The sequence below is a fragment of the Diachasma alloeum genome, unplaced genomic scaffold (genome assembly GCF_001412515.2).
Source record: "Diachasma alloeum isolate Michigan unplaced genomic scaffold, Dall2.0 Dall_scaffold_00885, whole genome shotgun sequence".
In the NCBI taxonomy this organism is placed as follows: Eukaryota; Metazoa; Arthropoda; class Insecta; order Hymenoptera; family Braconidae; genus Diachasma; species Diachasma alloeum.
This window is the reverse complement of record NW_021681006.1, coordinates 17,134-28,512: the sequence shown is the minus strand read 5'-3', so window position 1 is coordinate 28,512 and position 11,379 is coordinate 17,134. Positions and strand designations below refer to the sequence as shown.

General features: G+C 44.9%; 1 protein-coding gene across 1 annotated transcript; it reads right to left on the bottom strand.

Moving 5' to 3' along the window:
* Positions 1-6,201: 6,201 nt before the first annotated feature.
* On the bottom strand, positions 6,202-7,152 carry LOC107045205. Its single transcript, XM_015267378.1, has one exon. It carries the CDS (start codon positions 7,150-7,152, stop codon positions 6,202-6,204), a length of 951 nt encoding a protein of 316 aa, XP_015122864.1.
* Between the last annotated feature and the right edge of the window lie 4,227 nt (positions 7,153-11,379).

Below are 11,379 nucleotides of genomic sequence, written 5' to 3'. Positions count from 1 at the left end.
GAGAGAGAGAGAGAGAGAGAGAGAGAGAGAGAGAGAGAACGTATTGTCCGCTCTTTGCGTCATTCATTGTTGCAATCCTTTGTTATCCCTTTACAAAAAAAATATTCGAAAGTTCAATGTCTCTCCGCCGGCTCAAGGACGGTGCCTCCAATGTCCTGGAAAGCGACATCCGGACCCTCGCCAACACCTGCCTGCCGGTATCCGCCCGTCATCCATTTCCCACCACCCACCCATTTCCCACTTACCACCACATTTCTACCCGCTATTCATTTTCCATCTGCCGGCCATTTTCCACTCACCACCCACTTCCTGTGACCGTTGGGCTCCAACTTTGAGTTCCTACACCCCAGGGGGCCCCAGCGCCGATGTCCTCTTCAAAAGGCATGTCGCAGAGTTGTGAAGGGGGGGGAGACGTGCACGTGCAGTTCCTGGAAAAAAGGAGGAGGGAGCGTGGGAAATTTCCCAATAATGGCCCCTTATTACTCACGTCTCTTTGAGAGGAGTAGTTCTTCTCTTCTTTTTACCACTTGTGGAAAGATAAATAAACTCTTTTAAAAATCCGGCAAACTTATTTTAAAAAGTCAACTCAAAATGCTGAGTTGGCACTTGCTTACAATAAAAACACCGACAACAGTAATTTACCGAGGCAATGAGTCTCGTACTCCCAACGACTGGCAAGGGACTTTCATCCTGACAGCAATGGTGCCATCCTAATTGATTGTAGTCAATGTATTCCCATTAACAAATACATGATATTTGCCCATCAATGCAGCCTATTCCTTTCAGAATGTACCAACGTCCACGTAAAACAAGATGGAATCCGAAGAGACTCCTATGGAACAGCAAATTATGGAGCAGGTTCCTCCAAATGATCTCGCTCCTCAGGAAAACCCAGCAAACCTGACGTAGAGAGTTTTGAGGAAGATAAACAATTGAAACTTATACGAAAAGAAAACGCTGAACAAAAACTCCGGACCTCAACACCCACTCATACACCTGGTACTGTAGATGATGATGGTTTTATCACCTCGAGACTCTCTAAAAAGAAAAACAGATCCAACTTGAAACCAAAAGAACAAAAAAAGCGCAATTTTCTGAAGAGTTCATCCGTTCCAAGACACTACGATTTAAGGCTTAACTACAAGTTGCAGGACGCGCATGGTGTATTAACTATGAACAATTCATTAAATCAATAGTAGTATGGTAACCGGATCGAAACATCAAGGACGAATTTAACGAACAAATGAGTAACTTCATCATCTTCTCAGACATACAGGAATTCACGTGGATGACGCGACAATGAAGATCTCCATTACCAACATAGCAAAGCGACTTGACAATGATCTAGAAAGTGATATTGACTCTTGCTGCAGTCAGTCTAATAGATAATCCGGACGAATGAAGGGTAAACAACTAGACATCAATATAATATTCTGGAATGCAGGAGGACTACGAAAGCACTACGAAGATGTTATAATATCGTCTTCAGAATATGACAGTATTATCTGTGTAGAGACCAAAATTGATCCTGATGACCCTCACGAACTGAGCTCCCCTGAATGCAGAACATATCGCATGGACAAACACGTTAACGCTGGCGATATAGCCTTCACTTATAAAAATAACATCAGTGTAAAAATCATAGTTACTGGTCCGGACATCCATCCAGACCTTGTGAATGAGAAAACGTGGGGGTCTGATCACTCTCCCGTATTCATCTGCCTCTCCCCTAAACGCCGTATTTATCATAAACGGTCACTGAAAATCACATCGGCTAATACGAACTGGGAGAACTTATCATTCTCTACAAAAGCCCTATTAGATCCATTGTCGACTACAGGCTTTTCATTTATCTTCCCAATATGAACTTCATGAGAAATAAACTTTAAAGAATCCTTTCCGAATCTTTTCTTCTGTAGGAATTTAAAGTGCGATTAAATTTCACGCTCATCAAAATAAAGGAATCAACATTTCCATGCGAATAAATTGAGTCCAAATTTTATGATTGAGTATTCGATCACACAAATATTTTCATTTGTGACCGAGTTTCGAGGGACGACGCTGTTAGCCTGTTCGCTCTCTCGCCTCGGGACCGTCGTACTGTACACACGTACGGGGAAACTGTCATTTATTTGTATTTCATTGGGTTCCCATATATTTTTCCGAGCTTAAGCAACTTGTTTTATTTAATTTATAAAGATGAGTATATATGCACATTTTATATATCTTTCTCGTCTCCTGCGGATCGTTCTTAGGGTATATTTTTCATGTTGATATTTTGGATAATATCCATAAAACTTGAACTGATTTTTGGACTGACGAAACCACGCGGTTTATATGTGACACACTTCTGAATATAATTTGATGTTCATCATTGGACGTTTTCTATATTTCATCAATTTAAATTGAATAAATTGTATTTAGAATGAATTTTACGGCATTGAAACATTTATTTCAAGTACTCATTGTCACAATTATATTTTATTTCGTCATATTGATGCTGAACAAAATCGAATTTAGTTTCAATGTGATATTCAAGATCTACGTTTAAGGTAATATAATTAATTAATTAATTTACTGGTATATGAACATGTGTGAATTTATTAATTACGTTCAAATTTTGCTGGCATTCATTTTTTGTCTGGGATTGGACAATTTATTCTCTCAGACAACAAACATCGACTTATCATTGGTCCGATTTGTGCTATTGATTTTATTTGGGGTCGTTTTAGCAAAATTCTTAATGATTCTACATTCGATTGTTAGTAAAAAATAATAGTTTGAAGAGAAAGTAGTGAGAAATCTTTTGAAGAAAAATTACACTACACCTCAATTCCTAGATCCTTCCTTCCTCAATCTAGAACGCTCCAAAAAGTACTACTCGTTTAATAAAAATATCACCGAAACCGTCAAAAGGTGTACGCCCAAAAAAAAACCGTTTCCCCTCAGCTAAATAAAAATCCAGTTAAGTGGTGGAACGAGGAATGCGCTAAGGCAAAGAGACTTCGGAGGATAGCGCAACAAGAAGTGGCAATACGCCAGGGAAGAAATCAATATGATTAATTATAACTGGTCAGTTGCATTTCCTACTAGAAAATTGAAACGTAAGGAAAAGACATGTTTTATTGAGTTTGCTGAGAACATTGATGTTAGGAAAAATGGAAAATACGTCTGGAGAATGAGTGAAGTTTCGAAAAATGCTTGGATTAAAATAAAGCCAGACCACCTCCGGGACTCTGACCAAATTAAGCAAGCCACCTTCAAATCCTTGAATAAAATAGATTTCTCTGGGTGCACTCCTAACCCGGACTCCTCCTTCTGCTAATTCCTTACTCCATCGTTGACCGACCACTCGACTTCTCTGAATTTAATTTTGCTTTAAAATAAAAAAAGACCTCCTCTTCCGGCCTTGACGGAATTATTTATCAGTTGCTGAAAAAATTACCAACCTGTGTACACCTCGTTCTCTTAGACATGTTTAATGAAATGTACGAATCAGGACCCTTCCCTAATGAATGGGAACACTCTTTCATACCCTTCGTCCCCAAACCCAACATAAAGACGTTAGACCAATAGCACTAACTTCTTGCGTCGCCAAAACTTTCGAAACTATTGTTAAAAATCGCCTTCAATGGTGGTGTGAATTTAAGAACGTACCTCCGAACTACCAATCAGGTTTCCGTCTACATCTCTCTTGCATAGACAATCTGTGCAATTTGTATCTCAATCTTGAATTCAAATTCAAGGAGAACGAAGAAACGACAGCAACTTTTCTTGACGTACAAGCTTTCTTTGACAATGTAAATCCCGAAATATTGATTAACAAATTGGCGTAGATAGAGTATCCAGGAAACGCTCTCCGGTTCATAAAATTCCTAATACACGAAAGATATACTCAGATATACTCGACGATGGTGTATTGACTGTCCGCAAAGGAGTTCCCCATGGTGGTGTATTATCACCGTTATGATACACCATTTATACAAGACATCATAAAAAATACAAGTAATCAAATCAAAAGTTCACTCTGTGCTAACGATATTGCCCTATATTGTTCCTACAATGGAACTGATACAGAAGTACATAACTTCAAGAATTCCATTGTTCAACTGTCAAGTAATCTGAATAAATTAGGCCTAGTTTTAGCGCCATGTATCTGTCGCGCGGAAGTCATAATCACTATCGATAATGTTGAGATCTGTCCCAGTCCAGTGGGTAAATTCTCAGGAATTTACTTTCATCGCTAATTCAACTTTAATTATCAAATCAGTAAAATTCAGGAAAAACTCTGAGAGCTCTGAAAGTTATCAAATTTCTCCGACGAACGTGGTGGAGATCTGATCCACCTATACTTATCATTCTCTACAAAAGCTTTATTAGATCCATTATCGACTACGGGTTTTTCATTTATCTTCCCAATACAAACTTCCTGAGAAATAAACTTGAAAGAATCGAACCTCATATTTCTCTAGGATAGGGCTACATTTCATTGTAAAACATTATTCATCAAAGCTCTCTCGAATCAAGCTACTCAGTTATCACAAACCATTCATAACCTCTTTGAACTGAACACCTATTCACCTTGTGTTAGAGATTAACTAATGACCAAATGTATTTTTGAAATCCTTCCCTTGAAAGTTCAACTGTATCTCTCTATATCTCTCTATATAATGAAAAAGTAACTTTCGTCTAACGCTGAAGAATTTTCAGGGGTCATGACGGTCCCCGGGATCATAAGGGTCCCGGGGGTCATAAGGGTCAGAAGGGTCATAAGAGTCATGTGAAATATACGGGTTATATGGATCACAAGAGTCCTAAGGGTCACAAGGTCCCAAGTGTCACAAGGGTCATAACGGTCATAAGGTTCTTACGGAACCTAAGGATCATAAGGGTCATATAGACTACAAGGATCGTAAAGTAGTATTCGTGTAACGCTGAAAAATTTTCAGGAGTGTTTCGGCGAGAACTAACTAAGAATAAACCGATAGAGAGCCGGGATTCGGGAAAGGATAGGTGGGATTGAGTCACTGAAATAACCAACACTGTACGCGTGGATAGAGTCGCAAAAATTGTATATGTTTCCTCAAAATACAACAAGTCAATCAAAGTATATGAGTGAAAATAACCGCGAGAGGTTAATGGTCAAAATTAATCATGGCAGAGACTCGATGCAGTGCAGATGTTCACAAAATAACTGGATTTAATCGTAGAGAAAATTGACGCCATGTGTACTTGTTATGATAGGGTTTGAGACTTGAGAATATACAGGTGTCGCGACAGGTGAGCGATATGCAAATTAATTGGACACGGTCGATAAATCAGGCGCGCATCTAGGAGGTGCTGCCACACGTGATCAGCGGATCAACCTGTCGTGACATGAGGCTGAAGCCTCAACATTCTCCCCCCGTCAGCAACTCTGTTGGTGACCAGGTTCTCGAGAAGATCATGCTAGGACCTGAAACACTTACCAGAGAGATTACTCTTGACGACAAAGACCAGCGACTTTCAGATGGTAGAGATTGGTAACGGAACCAGCTTGGAGATCGGCCGAGTCAGTGTCGTCGACGCCGTTCTGACTGTCACAACTCCGGAGAGACCATCCTTCCCAGGGTGTAGAGCTGCGACACGAGCCAGAGGCCATTTCGTTGGCGGCAACCTTTCATCGGAGAGTAGAACCACAGAGCCGATGCGAATGTCGTTAGACGGATGATTCCACTTAGAGACGGACTGAAGCTGCTGCAAGTATCCTGTAGACCAGTGCTTCCAGAAATACCGCAGCCTCTGCTGGATCAGTTGCTCTCTGGAGAGCCATCCAACGTTGAGATGGTCAAGTGAAGGTTCCGGTAGAGCAATTGGAGCCTCTCCACTCAAAAAATGTCCCGGAGTGAGCAGCGTAGAGAGCTCCTTGAACGTGAGCGTAGTATCCCGAACCGTTCGAGTGAGATGATACTTCACTGATTTTAGCGCTGCTTCCCACTTTCCTCCACAATGAGGGGCCCCAGGTGGATTGAAAGACCACCGAGTACCGTCTTCAAGGCAAACTGCTGAGAGATGCTGGAACTCCTTTGATCCAGCGGAGAATAATCTCTTCAGCTCCTTGTCTGCACCAACGAAATTCGTTCCGCAGTCACTGAAGAGGTTTCTGCAGTGACCTCGACGACTTACGAATCTCCGGTAGGCAGCGATGAACCCATCAGCAGATTAGTCGGTGACAGCTTCCAGATGGAGTGCCGACGTGGCCATGCAAACGAAGATCACTAACCAACCCTTCTGGGTTTTATGACCACGCCCCTTCCACGTCTTGATCAACACTGGTCCAGCATAATCAACACCAGTGTTAGAGAACGCACGTGCTGGAGAAAGACGCGAAGTTGGAAGCTGTCCCATCAGTTGCTGAGCACGTACCCCACGTTGACGCACGCACTCCACACACTTGAGGATGCAGGACCTTACCGGCGCTCTTCCTCCAATAATCCAGTAAGACCTTCTGAGATGCGTCAACGTGAGTTGAGTTCCACCATGCAACGTTCGCTGATGGGCGTCCCTAATGAAAAGTTCTGCCAACTTGGACTCTTTAGGGGTAATCGCCTGATGCTTACTCTCTGGGTGCAGGTTAGAGAACTTCAATCTCGTTCCCACTCGGAGAATACCCTGACGGTCGATGAATGCAGTCAGTTTGGTCAGCGGATGCGATCGTCCAAGTTGCTGACCACGAGAGATGATGCTGCACTCTGACTGTAGATAAGAAGTCTGTGTGGCTTTGACCCAATACAGCCGAGCTGCCTTGATACCATCAGGACTGAGCGGATCCACCGGAGATTCACTGGGCATCCTCCTCATTCGAGCAACAACACGCAGGCAAATTGCTATTATTCGCAACAGTTTGTAGAGAAAGGAGTGCTTGGTGATGAGCTCCCAGAGAGTTGACCCCATTGAGATGGTAAACATGGATCCGGGCTTCTCTTCCAGATTCGCTGCCGGAACCAGTTTGGCATTCTCTTTTGGCCACTGAGAGGAGTCTACCTGCAGCCACTTTGGAGCCGTCCACCACAATTTATGAGCACTGAGTTGAGCCACAGTGATCCCCCGAGACGCACAATCAGCAGGATTCTCCTTACCGCTGATGTATCTCCACCTCACTCCCTCTACCATTTCCTATATGCTGGCTACCCTGTTATGGACATAATCCTTCCACCTAGAAGGATGAGCACTGATCCACGCCAGGGTAACCGCCGAGTCTGTCCACAGGAACACAGGAGCGGCATCAAGGTTGGGCTGATCACGCACGTACCTTGTGAGTTTTGCCAGAATGACTGCAGCGTTGAGCTCGAGACGTGGAATAGTGAGCCGCTTCAGCGGGGCTACCTTGGTTTTAGCTATTGCCAACGAGACGCTGACCCCGACCGAACTCACTACTCTCAGATACACCACTGCAGCCATTGCTGACTGAGATGCATCTGAGAACCCGTGGATTTTCACCTGAGAATCCTTCTTTATTCCGAGCCAAAGAGGAATAGAGATCTTTTCGATCTGAGATGGCTCCCCACGAAACTGAGTCCACTTGTTCGCGAGTTGTTGTGATAGCTCATCGTCCCAGTCCAGCTTCTCCAACTAGAGACGCTACAAAATGGCTTTCGCTTTGAGCACCAAAGGAGACAGTAACCCAAGAGAGTCGAACAGTTGAGCTATCGCAGAGAGAATATTCCTCTTCGTCACCTTTGAATTAACTGGGAGGTGGATCGAGAACTTGAGTTGGTCTGTATTCGGATCCCACTTCAGACCAAGAATCTTCGTGATGGAATCCTCTAGTGGCTTATGATCCTGAGAGACACCTTCTGGATTCAGAGATAGGAGTAGAGATGGGCTATTACTGTGCCACTTTGCTAGAGGAAAACCACCAGCTAAGCAGAGATCTAGCACTTGCTTGGAGACTTCTAGGAGATCACTCTCCTCCTCAGCACCACCACCGATGTCATCCACGTATCTTCCGCTGGTCAACGGAGAGATTGCTAGAGGAAAACGATGTCCTTCGTCCGCGGCCAGTTGGTTGAGAACTCTACAGGCTAAGAATGGGGCCGATTTAGTCCCGTAGGTCACGGTGGTGAGCTGGTAAGTGAACTGGCCTTGAGAATTCCGCCACAGAATCTGTTGAAGAGGCTAGTCCTCACGATGCACATTGATTTGACGGAACATCTTCGTAATGTCCATCATGAAAATGTACTTGCTCTGCCTGGATAAGAGCAGTACGTTCGAGATATCTTTCTGCATTTTAGCTCCAGTGTGTTGAATGACAGTTAGTGACACTCCTGAGCTGGTCTTACTGGAGCCATTGAACACTACTCTCAGCTTTGTTGTTTCACTACTTTCCCGGAGAACACCATGATGAGGAAAGTAGTACGTAGGAGTTGACAAAGTTGGTGTCTTAGAGCAGAACACTGCTTGGAGTCATGATTCAACTGCCCCTTCTCAGAGTCCCTCAACCCTCCTGAAGCCGAAGCTCCATGTGCCAAGGTCATCCCCTCAGAGTGACAGGCGATTCTCAAACCCCCGGTATTTCTCGAATTAGATGAGACGGGAACACGCACCATGTGCCCCAACTCTTCGTACTCCTTGAGAAATTCAGTGTATAGCTGAAGAGTCCGTTGATCCTTCTCCATTCCCCGAAACAGGCTGGAGAGACATGCGTTAGCTCGACCGCAAGAGTAGCCAAGCTCTGTCGGAGAACGTATAAGAGGCAGCCGAACCACATAACGCCCTGAGTCGTCTCGAAAATGGGTGCGCTGAAAAAACTCTTCACAATCTGCCTCTTTCTTAGTGAGATCATTATGTTCGACCTTCGGGACTTCCTCCTGCAGCCAGAACGAGGTGAGAAGGTCGTGAAGTTCCTCGTTACTGACTGAGACGTGATTAGAGCTAGACACCATTGAAGTCACTGCCGAAGTAGGTTCGAGGACCACCCAACCGAAGATCGTGAACATGGCTATAGGGGAGTCTGAAGGCCCCTGATGATCTGTGGCTCCACTATTGACCCGAAGAAGTCCGCGCCAATGAGATGGTCGATAGTTGTTGGCTTCATGTACTCCGGGTCAGCTAACCTCAGTCCCTTGAGATGGCTCCAAGTTTGAGTATCAGAGACTGAGAACGATGGCAATGCTGATGTGAGATGGTCAAGAATGTAGGCCGTGATCTGAAGCTGTTTGTCTGAGTGGAGTGACTTCAGACAGAACTGAAAATACCCCTTTGAGTATGACCTTGATCCACTAATACCAACAACAGGTAGCAAAGCTGGAAACTTCAACAAACTTAGCTTTACCGCAAGACTATCTGTAACAAATGATAACTCAGATCCAGGATCCAACAACATCCGAACTTCACAGCAACATCCATTCTCTGAAACGAGAGAAGCTAGCTCTGTTGCGAGAAGAACACCTGGTCTGAGTTGAGATGACGATTCATGAACTGATAATGCTACAGATGGAGAATCACTTAACAGTGACCGCCGTAGAGAACCTTCTGAAGTTACCGGAGCCGCTGTCGATGAAGTCGTTGGTTGAGAAGGTCACTGCTGCACTGAATCAGGCCCCTGAACAGTGGACTGCACAGTATTGTTACCAGACTGAGAACCATGAACTCGAGACTGCGACTGGTCTGGCTGAGAAGAACGTTGAGAATCGTTCTGAGGACGACTGATGTGTATCATTGACTGGTGACGTTTATGATACACAGTGCAGCTCTTGGTAGTCTTGCAGTTCCGAAGCGAGTGCTTGCCCAAGCAGTTGAAGCAGAGATATTTCCTCTCCACAAACTCCTTCCTCTTCTCTGGACTCAACTGCTTGAACCTCGGACACTTGTCAACATGATGACCATCAGAGCACATAGAGCAGACGTTCTCGCTCATTTCTGCCCATGATAGACAAGGACGTTGCTCTGATGGCTTCTGAGTATCAGCAGAGACGTTCAGGACTTTTACTGGTTTGGACTTTGGTGGCTGCTGGTGAGAACTCGACGTAACCCCTTGGGGAGCCTGCAGCTTAATCCTCTCCACTGCTCTCGCCCTGCTTAAAATGAACTCCTTTAACTCCCCATACGAAGGAAGGTCGTGGTAGCGCCGATCTTAATTTCCCACACCTCCCTCGTCTTGCAGTCCAGCCGACTCGAAACAACATGCACCAGGATGTCGTCCCACTGCTGCACAGGCCGCCCCAGTGATTTCAAGGTATTCAACGCTTCAGTGGTGGAGTTGAGCAGCGCGTTGAACTCCTTGGCCATTCGGCTGATGATCTTCGGCGCGGTGAACAACTTCTCCAGCTGGGTAGATATGAGGAAACCTTTATTTCCCAGGCTGGAAGGAAGGAGTCTTGGGACACTGGCTGGGTGGAAATCAGCTTCTTCGGGTCGCCGACAAGGGAAGTCAGAAGATAATGAAACTTCTCGACCATGGAGATGTTATTATTGCCAACGACCATCGAGAGGAAGAGATCCTTATAAGGGGTTTACTGTGAAAAATCCCCTGAAAACGTGGGGTAGAGAGATTTTTGGCAGTTACCTCTGAGCTACCTGCATAGTTGACGCCGATGCAGCAGGTTTACGAAGAAATGATTCCGAGAAATCCACCGAGTCGTCCAGGGACTTGATCAGTCCGATGAATGTAGTCCTTGTGGCGGAGTAACATTCCAAGCACTTGTCGTAAACCTGCGTCTTGACGTAGTCGTGCTCAAGAATCGCCGCGCAGTCCTTGCTAGAGAGCAGCTTCACGTGTTCCTCCTTGAACTGACCCCAATAGGTCTCCAAAATATCCAACTTGGACTGCAACTCAGTGATACGTGATCAGCGGATCAACCTGCCGTGACATGAGGCTGAAGCCTCAAGAAGGGGGTATGAAGGTTCCGGGCGTCATAAGGGTCAGAAGGGTCATATAGGCTTTAAGGGTCACAAGGGTCATGTGGAACATAAGTGAATTCATATGGGTCCTAAGGGTTATAAGGGTCATATGGAGCACAAGGGTCATATAGGCTATATGAGTCCCAAGACTCTTACCCCACTGGACAGGAGTTGGATGGAGCCCGATCCCCTCCCCCTTTAAAGGGGTTGCGGCGTAAATAAAATTAAACCAATCGTGTTTCTCTCTTCTTCTCCACTTAGGAGAGGGGGAGGACGAATTCTTACGGTCACACACACAAGGTCGTATGTCCCCCTGTAAAGAGGGGGGGGGTAAATAAAATTAAAGCAATCGTGTTTCTCTCTTGATCACCCCTTAGGAGAGGTGGGGGGTAAATAAAATTAAACCAATCATGTTTTTCTCTTGCTCACCCCTTAGGAGGGGGGGCCACTTACGGTCACTCACACAAGGTCGCATCGGGCGGCGGGGAGCGAGCGAAG